The sequence below is a fragment of the Lytechinus variegatus genome, chromosome 2 (genome assembly GCF_018143015.1).
Source record: "Lytechinus variegatus isolate NC3 chromosome 2, Lvar_3.0, whole genome shotgun sequence".
In the NCBI taxonomy this organism is placed as follows: Eukaryota; Metazoa; Echinodermata; class Echinoidea; order Temnopleuroida; family Toxopneustidae; genus Lytechinus; species Lytechinus variegatus.
This window is the reverse complement of record NC_054741.1, coordinates 12,744,192-12,761,829: the sequence shown is the minus strand read 5'-3', so window position 1 is coordinate 12,761,829 and position 17,638 is coordinate 12,744,192. Positions and strand designations below refer to the sequence as shown.

General features: G+C 35.3%; 1 protein-coding gene across 3 annotated transcripts; it reads right to left on the bottom strand.

The window, feature by feature from the left end:
* Nucleotides 1–1,877: 1,877 nt before the first annotated feature.
* LOC121407352 (probable ribonuclease ZC3H12C) lies at nucleotides 1,878–14,255 on the bottom strand. 3 transcript variants are annotated; one of them, XM_041598395.1, is made up of 13 exons: nucleotides 14,128–14,254; nucleotides 10,952–11,288; nucleotides 10,320–10,398; nucleotides 8,716–8,785; nucleotides 7,931–8,085; nucleotides 6,213–6,443; nucleotides 5,844–5,951; nucleotides 5,389–5,481; nucleotides 4,642–4,806; nucleotides 3,570–3,683; nucleotides 3,067–3,165; nucleotides 2,525–2,572; nucleotides 1,878–1,988 (listed from the first exon to the last, which is right to left on the bottom strand). In XM_041598395.1, the coding sequence occupies exons 2-13, from the start codon at nucleotides 11,280–11,282 to the stop codon at nucleotides 1,883–1,885; spliced, it is 1,599 nt and encodes a 532-aa protein (XP_041454329.1). In that variant the 5' UTR covers nucleotides 11,283–11,288; nucleotides 14,128–14,254; the 3' UTR covers nucleotides 1,878–1,882. The 3 variants fall into 3 exon arrangements, with proteins under 3 accessions (XP_041454329.1, XP_041454328.1, XP_041454330.1); XM_041598394.1 differs by having other exon boundaries at nucleotides 14,132–14,254; XM_041598396.1 differs by lacking the exon at nucleotides 3,067–3,165 and having other exon boundaries at nucleotides 14,132–14,255.
* Between the last annotated feature and the right edge of the window lie 3,383 nt (nucleotides 14,256–17,638).

Sequence of the window (17,638 nt, the reverse complement as noted above, 5' to 3'; positions counted from 1 at the left end):
TGATGCATAATTTTATACAATAAGATACAAACCATAATCCCCATGAATGCTAATCAATGCATGAGCGCTGAGAGGCAGCTCGAGCTAAAGCCGGGTAATAATAATAATAACAACGTGCCTCAGAATAGAATATTTCTAGATAGATGGCGCTATATAAATGCCTATTATTATTATTATTATTAAACAGAGAAAAATGAAAAATTATTTAGTGCATGATTTAGTCTGTAAGTAGGTATACAGTCTGTCAAATAATGGTCAAACAAAAATAGGAATGTTTGAAGTTTACAAATAGTAATGAATCAATTACAACAGCCTATTTTGAGATAAGTGGTGGACAGTGATATGTACCCCAAGTTACCATTTTCAAGTTATTTTACCTATTTCAAGAATGAAAAAAACAACAAAAACATTGAGTAGATTTGAGTTGTTTCTTCAAAAAATGTCAATCTACCATACATAATATCTTAAGTATACACACACAAAAATATTTATGATTTTTTGTTTACTAGTATGTTTGGTATGCGAGTCTATCAGAGCGTTAGCAAGGCTTTCTGTGCTGATATAAATATTGCTTGAACAACACAAAAAGGTCAATGCCAAACTTTAATTCAACCAATAAGTACATCAATTCTTGTGAGTTGTTACATGCCCATACATGTGCAATTGTTTTGAAAAATCAACATATTTCTTTTTCAATTAATAGAAAGGGTGAGAATGTGATCTTCACCTCATTCCTTTAGCATTCACAAATGAAACATATGATTAATCTCCACTATTATATCATTATTTTTGTCTCTTTTCAAAGTATTGGCATGAGAAATGAACCTACAAAAAAACAATCAAGCATAAAAGCAACAAGTGTTTTCTTCTATAATTCCTATATTAGCTGGTGGGTGTTTCATAAAGCTGTAATGACTTAACATATGATTGTCATCCCTTCTTGTGCTAAATGATGTATCCCTCTGAAGCTGACTTAACACCTAAGAACAATTTCTGGTGAGCCTAAAGTCAAGTAAACTTTAAAAACAACTTTAAGAACACCCACCTGTTCTGTTTGTGATGACAGTAGAGGCAAGTCCATGCCTTCAAAAGCATATCCATGTCAAAAAAAAAAAAATATATATATACATATATATAAATATATATGTAATAGAGGCATGTTCATCTTTGATTTTTATATACAGGATATGTAATACATAGGCACGTTCATCCTCTCTTGTGACAATCATACAGGCAAGTCCACTGCTAAATAATATCTTCCAGCACTGTTACGAGTACATATATGATATAGTCAAATCTTTGGTATTGATATTGTACTACCAAGGTCACAGGCTGAAGATTACTTTTGGATCAATTTCATCATTTGTTCCAAGTTTTACCTATATTGGAAATGAGTCCATTACTGTAGTGTAAAATCAGTTCCATCTCTGGTATCCATCAATGACTCATGACAAAGGTAGATCCATTCCTCTAGAATACATTTTATCAAGGGTAATCAACTGATCCAGGCAAGTCCATTTCAATCCAATTACTCATCAAGGGTAATCAACTGATCCAGGCAAGTCCATTTCAATCCAATTACTCATTAAGGGTAATCAACTGATCCAGGCAAGTCCATTTCAATCCAATTACTCATTAAGGGTAATCAACTGATCCAGGTAAGTCCATTTCAATCCAATTACTCATAATCAACTGATCCAGGCAAGTCCATTTCAATCGAATCACTCATCATGGGTAATCAACTGATCCAGGTAAGTCCATTCCTATCCAATCACTGTCATCACCTGATCAAGGCAAGTCCATTCAAGAAGAGTCTTTTCCATCACAGCTACTTCAGAGGTTTGAGTGGGACAGAAGATAAAAGAAGAGCTGAGATAGTTCCCTAAAATCGATTGTAAAATCGATACCGCATCTCTTCTATCGGCGTCCGCCTGTAGTATCTGTTGTAATTGTAGTTTACCATTGTTGTGAATGGCGCCCTCTGCGGTCTAAAAGAAAAAATATCAAAATAATCAATCAACACTACTGGGATTTTTCCATCACTGTACACATGAAAACAGCATGAAAATATGGGTAACTTTGCGAGAATCAAATCTTTCGTGACCACAAATATTTCTTCAACTTTGGAAAATTTAATTCAAAATTAAATTTAAATATGAAGAGGTACGTAACATGTTTTGCCTAATTTGTTCTAAAATATTCAACTTTTGGAAGGTTGATTTACGCAAATTCACCTGTACTTCAGTGTAACTTTACGATGGGGTGATTTCAAGTATAGTTTGGAAGCATTTACTGGAGATGGGACGTCATTCGGTGCCATACAATTACTATCACAATTCTATTATCTCCTAAATGCATTGGGGGGCTTGTTTTACCACCCTTAAAGTCAGAATTCTCTCAACATGACTGATCTAAACTCCTTTCTCTTATCTACATTAATCTTGACCAATCACAACTGTAGTTTGATGTGAATCTATTGTATACTCTATGTAAGATGGGTTCTGGTTTGTTATTTTTTTGTTACCTGAGCTGGTGCGATGGTTCCCTTGCAGAGAAGTTGTGGAGTACATTTCTGAAGAATGAAATAAAATAAAACATAAAAATCTTGTTGTTACTTTGAGCTTTAATATCCAATTAAGGAAAGGGGACAGGGTAAATAATTGAAGCTGCATGCTATTGTGTGTACAACACACCATTGCCATTCCACCATATGGTACTCTTGGTCAATAGATGCTATGCGGAGACGGACCACCAAGTATGGCAAAGTGCTAGGTAGCTTGCTTGCTGTCCTATAGATGTGTAGTACCGGTGCATTTCTCAATTCATTTTGTACACTTACAAACTGTGCAAGGCTTTTGTCAGGAAAGATGTTGATTCCCAAATCTCAGCTTTTTGATTGGCTGTTTAGTAGGACTACGGTAATTGTGAAATACCAATCAACAGAATGGAACAGCAATGTTCTGATTTCAATATAATACAGTTTCCACAGACACAATCACTAGGTTTCTCAAGCTTGGGATTGACAGATTGAATATATCATAAATTGAATTGAACTACATGACACACCTGAGTCGTTGTATTGGTGCCCTTGTATTGCAGCTGTTGTTGTTGTTGTTCTCTCTGTTAAACACATTGTTGGGCAGTGGGTGTAGGGGGACCTCTGGTCTGTAGTAGAAAAGGAAAATAAACATGACAAACCCCCTCATTCAAAGCTGAACCCCCCCCCCCCCGTAATTTTCACAGCTTTCAGACACTGCCCTAGCATGTCAGGTTTAACAAGTAAAAAATACACTGGGGCAGCTTAAAGATTATTACCAGTTGTGGTGATGATTTCAAAATGAAAATTCCCTTGAAATGTTATAGGAGATAGAGAATGCGGTGCAAAATTTGATGCAACTAGACTAGCGCTACCTACAGTAAGGGTAGATCGGAAGCTATTTGGTCACACATCACTGCACAAGTAGAATTTTGAGTTCTATGCACAAAATGGATAGAAAATTAATGCCATGTGCTGCATCCGAAAACTTTGGTTATTATCAATAGCGAGAATTTAATTAAATAACACTCACCTGTGATGTTGCAATGTTGCCATTGTATTAGACCTGTTATTGTTCATTCTGTTGAGTACATTGTAAGACACTGGCTCTAAGGGGGCTCTATCTGGGACTTTCTCAACCTCTGGTCTATTGAAGACAAATAATAAAATCTATGCAAGCCCAATGGTACATTGGATAGTTCCATTAAAGCCCATCTAAAACTTTGGTATGAAAGGATCAGTAATGTGAAATATACTCAAGTATCATCCAATATTTTAATAGTACAAAAGCAGTGGTCACTAAATTCTTTAAGCTTTTACAATTCAAATTTGTCATATTTCAGCCATGGCATATAGGCCTATTTCTTTTCAGTAATGTTTTCATTATTATTTAAAGTAGCCCTTTAAAACATGTTTTTACAAATTTGGTAAGAACATATCAGAAAGCTAGAGAAAAACATATCCTCAAAGTTTAAGCGCTTTCTGGGTATGAAAAGGGTTTTTATATAATCAAGTCTAAAATACAAAATATTTTATTTTGAATTTACAAACAGAGGCCTGTCTTATGAAGAGTTGTGACTGATCCAATCAAAATCAAATACACGGAAGTCAATCCATGTTATCATTTTACATACAGGAAACTTGCACTATCTCTCATTGTAAACAAACGGGAGCATGCTAAAATTGTCAAGACAACAACACATGCATGAATACAGTTTATAAATCATTTTGAATAGACATGTGTATCTTTGATCTTGGGGTTACAGCATTCCATGGTTGATTGGATCCTTGCAATCCTTTGTAAGATCAGGGCCCCATCTTATAAAGAGTTATGATTGATCCAATCAATTGTTACTCTATGGAAATCCATCAGTGTCATAATTTTTTTGACACAAAATTTGCACAATGTCCTTTGTAAACAAAGAGAAGCTCAGTCAATTTTCAAGAAAACAATGAATGTATGAATATAATCATAAGTAGAAAATATTTTGAACAATCATGCATATTAGATGTTGACATTGCTGGCCGTCCATAGTTGTGATTGATCAGATCAATCACATCTCTTTGTAAGACGGGGCCCAGGCCCTGGTTGTGTGTATTGTTACCTTGGATGTTGTCTTGGTGCCATTTTATTGAAGGTGTTGAGGACTTTGTTTTTCAGAGACTGCAATGGGCCTTTCTTTGGGGCTGTCTTTGGAGCTTCTTCTGGGACGGCCTCTTGGGGTTTCTCAGATGATTTCTCTGGGTCTGTCTCTGAGAATTTTTCTGGTCTGAGAAAGCAAACATACAATGATCATTTTAAACAAACAATGTGAATTATACTTTATTAATATCATTTAACATTATGATTTCACAAGATATTTTTATTAAGAAGATTTCATGCAAAAGCACAATTTATCCTACAAAACGTTTTTTAACAGTTTATGTCCTCATCATCTTAACTGCTTTCACATTGAGCAAAATTTTTGTTTTATAGCCTTTTCAAAAACAGCAACAAAATAGCGAATTTTGTCCATTTAGTTTTCTCCATAGGCTTTAGTACATGGGATGATGGGGGATTTACCAAGACAAAAATAGAGTTAAGGAGTGCATTGATGATGAAGTGATCAGGAATTAAAAAGTTCACAGTTCAAATACATGTATAATTATGGCTGATCCTTTAATATCTGCAAACCAAATGAGGGAGCATTTCTTGAAACATATAATCAGTGATTTTCACTGGAGCAGGTAAAAATACAAAACCACAACAAAAACGCTCTCTTCATAGAAATTATTGCAGAAGCAACTGCAGCAGGGACTAATACGCACTTGCCACGATCCAAGAATCAGATTAATAATATCATTTGACTGACCTTCGAAGAATTTCATTTAGTTCTGGTCCATTGCGGCCATAGGTATCTTTCGAAACCAGAAATTCATTGCCAAGAAAGGTGAATTTAATCAACCTGAAATGTAAGAAAAGAAAAAAAAAAGAATCAAAATTTAACATTCAAAATGTCTCAAGCCATTCAGGAAGTTAGAGCTAAAATAAAACTACGAAAGCAGGACTGAAAAACAAAAAAATCAAATAATCTCCATGATAACAATTGTATTGCCTTGCTACTTTATTCACTATTAAATGGGCACATCACATCTGACTACAACCATGCCTGAATATATTCTACAATATTCATCAAATCAACTTTTGATGAATCATTATGGAGATATAATCAAGATTTAATTTTCACAAAATGTTTAGATGATGTAACATTATACTTTTAATAGTAAACAGAAATGTGTAGGTTCATTTGTTTTCCTTCTGTGATACCTGTTGTCGATGACGAACTTGAATTCTGCAGACTCGTTTATAAGATCTCTGTAGTTATCGTTGCTCACAATCACCCCTCCATTCCTGCAGGCTGCTTGTAGCATTATCCTGATTGGTTATAAGTAAAATAGATAAAATAATTAAAGCAAATACGAACCAATAGCCTTGTATGACTGCTTAAATCTGGCCTGGTTTCTCACCCACAATGCAACATTCTGAGTAGTGCAGATATTGATTAAATTTTCAGTGTCTTGCTTCTTTCTTTTTAATCTGTTTCTATTTTATTATTTCCAGCCTGAAGTATGCCTTTTATAAACAAAATACTTGTGTGCCTTAGGAGCATTCAAAATGTCTGGATGCAATCTTTACCTGTCGTCATAGGGCGTGGCCCTTTTTCCACCCCTCAGACCGGCAGGTGTAAACCTGAGGAGATCCCGGGACTTGAGTTCATCTACAAGGTGAGGATCCTTGATGGGGACTTTCTTGTACTCCTTCCAGTCCCGAGGGAGAAGGGCGTGGACTTTGGTGTGACCTCTTTGCATGAAGAACTGGATGCAGATTGAGATACCCTTACAGGAGAAGACCTTGCTGTTGCCATGGCTTTAGGGGGAGAGAACATGGAAGATGGAGACATGCATGAAGAAGGGGAAACGATTAATTACCACTTACCTGGGCCCCTTAACACCAAGGTTTGTGACTAATCGCTATAAATTTTTTGCATCTGCATTTTTCCTAGTGACCCTAATTATTGGTAAGAGCATATTGGTTTAATATTCAATGAAATAAGCACCAACTTTGATGTCTTGAATATTCATATATTCTTTAAAATTCAGTTTTTATAAGATCCACTGAATAGCAATAAAGCAAACTAGCAACTAGCAGCTGGTATTTAATAGTTGGCCAAGTACATTATAATAGTAAATGCGAATGCATTCAAAGTAGGAATACCATAAATAACTTCATAAAGTGTTCATTGATCTGCTCCTCTTGTCACCTGGGCTTTGCAATTTCTGCATCCTGCTATGTCAGGCATGTTAGTGTTAGCTTGCTTTGAAATTTGCCTATCCCACTGGAAGAAATGAAAGGTAATTTGAGAAAATATTTCCATGAGGTAACTCCGAACTGGTCTATTAAAGATCCAGACCGGACCCGAAAATGAAATTGACAAATTATATACCAATCGAAAGCATATAAGCTACTAAATACAGCAAGGTATGCTTTATGCATTTTCACCGCTTCCCAGCTGAGTATTTTGCTTAAGAATATTCCAATTATCGGGCTTCGAACCCCGCTTAGAAAATAGGCTTTATTGTGCTTTTCATCTGCCTCGAGACCGTGACGTCACGTTGTGTAAGAGGCTTCGTGATTCTATAGGTTTGTACACAGAAAAACTGGGTGATTTTTTTTGCTTTCCAGATAACGCATTTCATTCTCTTCACTTCTATCACAGAGGGATATCACATATATTTTTTCCCACAAGCTTGAATTTATGAAATCTACAGTTTTGAACTAGTTTTTGCCATATTTTATTTCCTGCTTATTTGGCGCAGATTTCAATTCTATCTGCATTTAGATTATGAATAACAACTTTTCCTGACATAGCAATTTAGGCCCAATAAGAGCCAAACAAAGAAATCTCTAAAAGGTAGTGAATAGTTGTAGGTTTACAACAATTTTAACAATGAATAATTTTGAGTGCCATTTTCATCTGAAAACGAAGAAAAAAAATGGATTCATAACATGGAAATGGAAGAAAATACCCAATGCTTTTGTACACAAACCTATGGAATCACAACCCTCCAGACACAACGTGACGTCATCATTTCCAGGCGACGTGGGGGTGCTCAATCGAAGCGTACTTTGGAGGAGCAGTTTCTTTGATTTTTATTTAATATTTTTAACTATTGGAAGGAGATATATGTACTATTTGGGGTATATTTGTATTGTATAACTCATTACCTTTATTTTGATATATGATTGTTTTTACACCGGTCAGGGTCTTTAACCTTTGTTTTAAAGACTTTCTAGTGAATTCAGTGTTTACGGCAACTACATTATTTTATCAGAAAAAAGAAAAATTTTCATACTTCATTGCTACGTTACTGGCATCAATGACGACTGGTCGGAGTACATCAGTTTCATCATCTATACTGAAATCAAGCGGATCGTTTTCAATTTTTTCCTCTCTCTTCCTCTTTTTACTTAGCTCTTCCTGCATGAGACGCATATTCTCCTCGATCTTCTGGAATTGTGCATTTGCCAATTTGCAAATCAACCACAATGAGAAAATAAAACAAAAGTTGTCAATAGGTGTAAAATTTTTTTTTTTAAAGTCAATAATTTTAGTGTTGTAATTCTTCAACCTCAGATCCTATTACTTCAAGATTCAATTCATTTCCAAAGCAATATCAACATTATGAAATTTGTATTGGTTACAAAATACTGGAGGTAACAACTCTGAAAGCACCGCTAATAGCGAGTGCACCATATACATAAAAGAGAAAATACTAAAAAGGCAGGAAAGTAACTTCCATATCAGGCATAATACAGAAAAAAGGTAAAAAAGAAGTCAAAACAACAGAAGAGGTAACAAAACATTCAACATGAACAAAAAAAATAATGAAAAAGACAAACCAGGGCAACGTATAAACATAACCCTGAATTTATTTAGACGTAACAATAGGCAAACAGACATAAACTGATATAGCTTTCATTACACATCATACAAATGTAGGGTTATAAGTGGTAATAATAATGACTAACTTTAATTTTCTGTAAACCCATATGGCCCTCGTATGAGACTACTTAGGGGAATATATATGGTATCTCCCTCAAAGCCAGTCAATATTACATAGCCTAAATATAGACTAACCTGCACATGTCCTATGAGTCTCTTTTGCTCCTTTTTTGTTGCACTGAGATCAACTCGTATTCTTTCATACCTGTGGAGGATAATAAAAATAATATAAATTTCATAGTAAAAACAACAGAAATATCCTTACAAATGTGGAAATATGTTTTAAGGTCAAGTCCACCTCAGAAAAATGAATAGAGAAAAATCAGACAAGCACAATGCTGAAAATTTCATCAAAATCGGATGTAAAATAAGAAAGTTATGATATTTCAAACTTTCACCTATTTTCAACAAAATAGTTATATGAACGAGCCAGTTACATCCAAATGAGAGAGTCGATGATGTCATTCACTCACTATTTCTTTTGTTTTTTATTGTTTGAATTATACAATATTTCAATTTTTACGAATTTGACGATTAGGACCTCTTTGCCTGAAGCACAAAATGTTAAAAAAATTGAATGCCACGTGTTCAGGGAGGAATGAAACTTCATTTCACATGACAATGATGACAAAATAAAAATATTTCATATTTCATATCATAAAATACAAAAGAAACAGTGAGTGAGTGATGTCATCAACTCTCTCATTTGGATGTAACTGGCTCGTTCATATAACTATTTTGTTGAAAATAAGCGAAACTTTAAAATTCCATAACTTTCTTATTTTACATCCGATTTTGATGAAAGTTTCAGCGTTATGCTTGTTGAATTTTTCTCATTTTATTCAAATCAAGTTTTTGTTGGGGTGGACTTGTCCTTTAAGGGAAAATAAAAATGACCATTTGCTCAACCATCCTCATTCTCTTTCACTGCTTTCTGATATTTTTTCAGCGATACCACTTTGGTTTCGTAAAAAATCTGAAAATCATCAAGAATGACCCCTGTAATATATGAAAAAGGTGTTTCTATGGCCAAAAATATATATTGAAAGGGTCTGAATTCAGACTTTACACTGAAAAGTGACATCCCTGATTTGTTACAGTTCAATTCAATCAGCTCAGTCAAATTATTGAATTAAATGAAACTGAATTAAGCTGAAATCAATCTAATTATTAAATTCAGCTCAGATAGCTCAACTTAAATTCAATAAGTTAATATGAATTTAATGAAATTGAACTTGATTTATTCAATTCAATGTGATGCAATTAATTTTATAAAAAAATACACACAGGTAAACTTCAATTCAACTGAATTAATTTCAGTGAATGTCTGTTCATATTAATCAAAGTTAAATGAAATTCCATTCAGTGCAGTTAAAGGGAGATTATTGTTGGTTTTATGGGGAATTCAACACCTTTCGGATACTAATCACCAAGAGTAGAATAAGATATAGAGCCAGCAGCTAGCATACGTTATGTAATTCCACTGGAAATTGACGTATAGTAAAGTCATTATCTCATTATTCCTGACCCAACAGTTGCCCAACTAGGCTAAGTTGTCTTGACCAAAGAATTTATTGCTGGTATACAGAGTTTGCTTTCCCCAAAAGATGCCTCTACTACAGGTATTTCCAACTGAACTTCACAAAGTCTGAGGTCAGCAAATAATAATCCACTCCCCCTTGAAAGCTGACGGCAACCTGACTTTAAATTCATTCAACTCCATTCAATTTGATACATACTTTACAGGGATAGGTGTTTCTTGGAGTTGCTCTGGTGCCCCTGAAGACCCGGCAAGAGGAGTGCTAGCGAGTGGCACATCTGTGAAACAGAAATTTTGAAATCAAAGCTTCAATGATGTGAATTTATTGGAGTATCATCTGACATTTGAATCAAATAGAAGTTTACTTAACACAGAAATCAGTAGAGAATATTTTAGCACCTGCTATTGGTACTTGGTAATCAAATGGGTTTTTTTTTCTTCTTCTTTAAAAGGGCCTTTTGAACTCAGAGCTTATAAAATCAACTACAGTAAAAGATATAAATAAATATAATTTGACATTTCAGCCCATTCCATGCTTGATGCTTGAAAAATTGTTTTATCATTAAAGAAAAAAAGAAAAACAAAACAATGAGCAATCATTTTATTTTGGTCAGGAGAATGATAATGAAACTTGATTGCCTCTGCAATACTTTTTAATCCCATTGAGCTCTGTCTGAATGAATTTTAAGAATGGTCTTTAATAAGACCTAACAGAAATGAGATGTTTGGGTGTAAACCAAATGACAATTGATCGACTAGATGCAAAAGGAACAAGATAAATTTCAGATCATCCATGCACATGGGTATATGAGGTTCATGTTAAAAACTCACCGCATAATGAGGTATTGAGTCTCCTACGCTTACACTCGCGTTCTGACGGCGTACAAGGCAACTTGAGCTCTTTGCCTGGCTTTACATTGGTAGAGTCTACCGTACCCTGCCCGGATATTGCACTTATATCTTTCTCCTGCTTAATACTTCTTTCGATGATTGTAACATCATCTTCCTCGGACAGAGATGTATCGGGAATGATGATGGGTAGTGACGATAGTCTGGGCTTCACATCAAAGGATTCATCAAGACATATTATTGATGGATCGGAAGTACCGCATGAATCTAGCACGACATATGATGAAGACAGGGAATCGCTCATCTCAGACATGTTGACCTGTGCATGAAGATGGCCAATTTGCAACAAAGAATGTTGAAAAAAAGTCTTGTTTTTCTTATAGTTTATGTAATTTATTTTAATTTGATAATTATGTAAAGATTATTTTAGGCAGAAGCAGAAGCTCAGCAAACACAAAATATTTCAGAACTATCTAAATTTAGATCTTTCAACATTCTATACATGTAGGTTCTGTAGGTTTTTGTCCAAAATAAGAATGTTTATAAAACATCCATTCAAAATTAAAATTCCTCAAATGACAAAAGCATACAATACATGTAGGTTTAATATAAAGGGTTTTAAACGTCTACGGACATTCCAAAATGATATAATTTACAATGTTTCTTTGTAATGTTATCAGACTTCAGACTGCAATACCTTATTTATAGGGTCTATAGAATATTTCTAGTTCTAAATGTTTCAAATAAAAAAATATAATATTAAAGATCTAAGTAAATTCAAGTATAAATAGTCAGTCTCTGATGCAACTTTTTTTTTAATAAAGCATAATGCCTAACTGTTGTGCATGTTCTGCTTTCACTTCACCATTGATCTTTTGAAAATGATCAAAATGTGGTGACATTACTAGATCTATTTATTTCAAACATATATGGAATACAAAATTTACAATCCAGAGTTTATTCCCATTTAGATCTAGATCTATGTTTGAAATAGATAGTAATGTCACTACATTTTGATCAATTTAAAAATACCAATGACGAGGTGAATGCAGAACATACACAATTACTAGGCATTATGCTTGATAAAAAAAGGAGAAAAAAGTTGTATCAAATTTTCAGTATCATGCCTATTTGATTTTTATTCTCAATTTAGCCTTAGTTTAAAGATCTAACCTTTATGGAATCTAGATCTAGGCTAGATCTATTCAAATGTTCTTTTGGTTTTGGAGAACGTTAATACCTTCCTTGGCTTTAAATTAACTCTTTTTTTTTCTTTCTCAGTAGTCTATCTAACACAGATATAAACAGCTTCTCTTCACTTCAATCAGTTCAGAATAAAAAAATAATTGGATGTTCTTTGAATCTTGAAAGGTTTCCTCAAAAAAATCTCAGTCAGCTCAGAACATGTTGGGTTTTTTCTGTAGATCTAGATCATTTGATCTACTTTACAGTTAGACTGTCCAATTTTTTGATGGTTTACCTTTAAGTTCGCAGTGCGCTGCTTATTACTATGTAAATAACTTAGAGGCACTGGTCCTAAGGTTGGGACTGTCCCAGAAAACAAGGATATCCTCATCATCATAAACCAAGACAAACCATGTCTTGATAAATTGAGAATGTCCTTGTTTAGGCAATATATGGGGACAGTTATTTTTTTATGAACCCCTGCAGGACATAGACGACAATTACGGGGATTGAGAGTGCTAAAAATAGATTCAGTGACCTCAATTTCCCCCAGTTCACCATCTACATGTATTTTTCACGACTTGCCGTCTTACAATAATCTTGACTTTTTGTATGTTTTTAGTTATGAAACCTGATGACATCTACACAGACTAAAACCCTTGGCCTTAGGCCGAGCACACTTGATTGGTGTCAGCACTGGGATGGTCCTGTATTTTGTCCCGGCGTCCTGACAAACCCTTCCCAGGATGCCTATTTGTTCCGTATTTCAGAATATCGAACAAAATATAATCAATACTTATAAAAAATATTTTTCATCAAATAACCAACAGATGATGAAGCAGAGACAATAAAATCGAAGACTCTACTGTAAACTTTTGCAAGATCTGCTTTGATTTTTCTTGCTAATTGAATTGCTAGACTTAGAGGTTTGATCTACAGTACCCATAATTGTAAACGAATACGGAATAGATCTAACATTAGATCTAGAATCTACTAACGAGACTAGTTACATCAGGGTGCTACATAACTTTTAAGATGCACTTGCCCGGTTGGACAAGTAAATTTTTAAATAGTTGGAACTTGGAATGTACTTGCCCGAAAATCTATTTCACTTGCCTGAAAAAAATCCTTGAAAAAGAGTTTTACTTCTTCAAAAGAACATATTGCTTTGGAAACCATTGACCTTTTTCTCTCTTTTGACATGAACTGATGTACCTTGTTCTTGCTTTGCATTTCTTTTTACAAATTGATTTTATCTTGCCCGCTATGACCAAAATTAGGGTCCGTATATCATATCGACCCTAATAGGCCTAATTTTGGTAATTCTATTGTGAGAATTTTGCTTGCCCAATTCGGGCGAGTAGCTATGGTCTTTACTTCAAAACACTTGCCCCAGTTGCCCGACTATAACTTTTACTTGCCCTGGGCAATCGGGCAAGTGCTTACGTAGCACCCTATTACATGAAGATCCACAGATTTTTTTTACAAGTCTAAAACATTGTGTAGCCTTCTTTGTTGATTTTTTTTCATTCAGTCTCAGACCTGGCTCCGTCAATCCGCTCATGCATTGTGCTTGCCTTGGGCTTGGGCAGCTTTTGGGCTTTGACTTTGTCCCGTGGCACAGGCCTATTTTTTTTTCAATTTTACTTTTAGTGGAGGGGACATATGGAAGTCTTGCCAAAAACCAAGATAAACCCTGTAAACTGGGTCAATCCCAATTTTCTGACCAGCGCTGCAGCGCCTCTATGGGAGGCACGACCTAGACCTCGACCGACCGTAGCCACCCAGGCCAGCGGGTCTGGGGTGACTGAGCTGAGCTGATGCTCGGCCGCGGCTGAGTCAATTCGTCTCGAGTCGCGTCGCGTCGACGACCATCAAATCGATCGAGCCACACCACGAATTCAAAACACACTTCATCCCATAATTATTTATGTTGAAACCTTCCTAGAAAACAGATAAATATAAGCACATACTTACATCAGGACTTTGCTGCTGAAGTGATGAGGCATTCAAGTTAAATAATATAATATAAACACAAAGTTTGATTGATCAACAACAGTAAACACGTGATCATGGCTTTTAAATCAACCGCGAGATGACGTCACCAAACTGAGCCTGCGCTGTACGTGCATGCATATACCCATACGATCAACACTTTTTCACAGTACATGTACCGTAAACTTACCGAAAATACATTATGGAAAAGCTGTCAAAATTACGTTTTTTATAAGATGAAGATTTGTTTCAACTAACTTTTGTTAACCTACTTTTGATCGGGCTTTTGATGAAATGGATAAATTGGGACAGTCAGGCGCGGATCCGAAGCCCCCGGCCCCCCCCCCTTCCCAATAGAGAATGGGCCAGAGGAAGGAAAAACAGAGGAGAAACATATAAGAGGAGAATATAAAGAAAGGAAAATGGAGAGGGGAAATTATACACACACATGACATGGGCCAGTTTCATAAAACTTTTGATAACAAATTTTTAATTACAGACAACAAACTAATGAAATCGTTCTATTTGATTGGCTGATGATAAATTGATGTAAAAATACGATACTTTTTTTTACAATTTCTCAGGGAATTTCTTTATGAAACAGGATCCATATGTCAATCTCTTTTAGAGTCTGTGGCTGGTTTCATAAAACTTTTTTTTTTTACAGAAAAAATGAAATCATTCAATGTGATTGGTTGATGATAAACTTGTTTATAGAATTCTTTTATTATAACAAGTCTTTATGAAACAGGGTCCAGACCTCTCCTAGAGTATAGCAAGACATTTGCCACTGCAACAAATCCTACTCTATGAAGGTTGTTCTCACTACACTGATTAGAAACTTTTATGTACATAAACATATTTTTGAATCAAACTACTGAATATATCATACTCGGGGGTGATATATACCTGGGTATTTTAATGGGAGGGGTAAGAAATAAGGATGACACTTGTTTTCAATAAATAACAGGGGAATTAAATATACGAAACATGGACCTCTCTTTGTGTCTTCCTTCTTATTTTTCTTACTTTTTCATATTTTCCCCTTTTTGTACTTGAAAAATTACGAGGGTCAGTTTTCTCCCTGCCTGCCATAGCACCATGATGAATGGATACTTCTGTGACAGGCCTCTTTATATGCACTTGTTATTTTATTAAGGAAGATCTGGGCCCAGGGGGAGGGGGGCTACTTAATAAATGTACAATACATATGTGCCGCGATCAAGACCCCCATGCCATTTTCAGCCTTAATTTCCGCTCCAGCAATAAACCCATAGAAATTCTTATTTTTCCATTTCAGAGACCCTCAAATTTGTGGTTTCTTGTTCCAGTGCGCACCCATCATGAATTTCTCTGCCAGTATCGGTGTCAAACTCGATCTTCGAGGAGTTATCTGAGTTCCGAAGACCCCATTTTTTATTTAGTCAGTTCCAGAACACTGCATTTTTAGCAATCATCCATCAATTCAAGAGCCATTCTAGAGACTCCAATTTGTAAGACCAGCATTTAGTTCCAGAGCCCCCTCTTTTCGCGGTTTTGATGTTGCACATAGGTATCATGTTATAATTCAAATGCCCCCCTCCCCTGTTTCATTAAACTTGATATACTAACAAATTTCCAATAACAGTTATATACTACTGAAATCCTTCAATCTGATTGGCCGAGAGAAAATTTGTTATAGAAATTGTGCATTTGCTACTATAACAAGTTTTTATGAAACAGGGCCCAGAATTAAAGGAGAATGAAAATCTCCAAACAAGTTTGCATTGATGCAAACAAAAAAATCAAATGAGATCAAGAAAAGTATGAGAAAAATTGGACAAACAAGAAAGTTATGGGCATTTGAATGTCAAGAACTCTAAGGAAATGAGATACGCATTACAACCGAGATGTGTGTGATGTCACATATAAACAAGTGGAATGCCTCTGGCCGTCTCACCTGCATCACGCAGTTCAATATAGCAGCAGTGCTGACTTTGAAAACTACTCTAACTCGCACAAAATGTTCAGTGATACATGGTTACTCTTATGTCCACTTTTTATGAACTAGACCAATAAACTTACAGAGATATGATGGTTATTCAACAGATACACCCAATATGGCCAAAGTTCATTGACCTTTGACCTTGGTCATGTGACCTGAAATGCGCACAGGATGTTCAGTGATACTTGATTACTCTAATGTCCAAGTTTAACGAACTAGACCAATAAACTTTCAAAGTTATGATGGTAATTCAACAGATTTCCCCGATTCGGCCAAAGTTCATTGACCCTAAATGACCTTTGACCTTGATCATGTGACCTGAAACTCAAACAGGATGTCCAGTGATACTTGATTACTCTTATGTACAAGTTTCATGAATCAGATCCATAAACTTTCAAAGTTATGATGGTAATTCAACAGATACACCCAATTCGGCCAAAGTTCATTGACCTTTGACCTTGGTCATGTGACCTGAAACGCGCACAGGATGTTCAGTGATACTTGATTACTCTAATGTCCAAGTTTAACGAACTAGACCAATAAACTTTTAAAGTTATGATGGTAATTCAACAGATACCCCAGATTCGGCCAAAGTTCATTGACCCTAAATGACCTTTGACCTTAATCATGAGACCTGAAACTTGCACAAAATTTTCAGTGATGCTTGATTACTATTATGTCTAAGTTTCATGAATCAGATCCATAAACTTTCAAAGTTATGATGGGAATTCAACAGATATCCCCAATTCGGCCAAAGTTCATTGACCCTAAATGACCTTGGTCATGTGACGTGAAACTCATGCAGGATGTTCAGTGATACTTGATTAACCTTGTGTCCAAGTTTCATGAACTAGGTCCATATATTTTCTAAGTTATGATGACATTTCAAAAACTTAACCTCAGGTTAAGATTTCGATGTTGAATCCTCCAACATGGTCTAAGTTCATTGACCCTAAATGACCTTTGACCTTGGTCATGTGACATGAAACTCTAATAGGATGTTCAGCAATACTTGATTAACCTTATGGCCAAGTTTTATTAACTAGGTCCATATACTTTCTAAGTTATGACGTCATTTCAAAAACTTAACCTCAGGTTAAGATTTGATGTTGACGCCGCCGCCGCCGTCGCCGCCGCCGCCGTCGGAAAAGCGGCGCCTATAGTCTCACTTTGCTTCGCAGGTGAGACAAAAACTATTTTCTTTGATTGATCAACAAATACCCCCAAAACCATGTTTTCCAATTCTAATGAAAGCACAAACCTGTTAATGATATGTAACCTGTATTCAATGTCCTCCCATAAATAATCAAATTTTTCTCAAAACTTCATCGGTAATTCAATTTTTCTCAAACATTCATTGATCTTTTTCTACCTGTTTCATGTGATTCAAGTACTTCCAAGCAATTGACTTTTCTTTAAAATAAGCCCAGATGATTCAAATTTATTGAAATAAACCGCGATGTTAATCATAACAAGTAATGGAACATGGTATTGATTACTTCACA

What these genes read in the sequence shown, in the direction of transcription:
- LOC121407352 (XM_041598395.1), bottom strand. Translation starts at nt 11,282, where the DNA reads ATGTCTGAGATGAGCGATTCCCTGTCTTCATCATATGTCGTGCTAGAT. An exon ending in ACTCAATACCTCATTATGCG is followed by an intron (nt 10,399 to 10,951) that starts GTGAGTTTTTAA and finishes TCTGTTTCACAG; the next exon opens with ATGTGCCACTCGCTAGCACT. An exon ending in GCACCAAGACAACATCCAAG is followed by an intron (nt 3,684 to 4,641) that starts GTAACAATACAC and finishes TGTCTTCAATAG; the next exon opens with ACCAGAGGTTGAGAAAGTCC.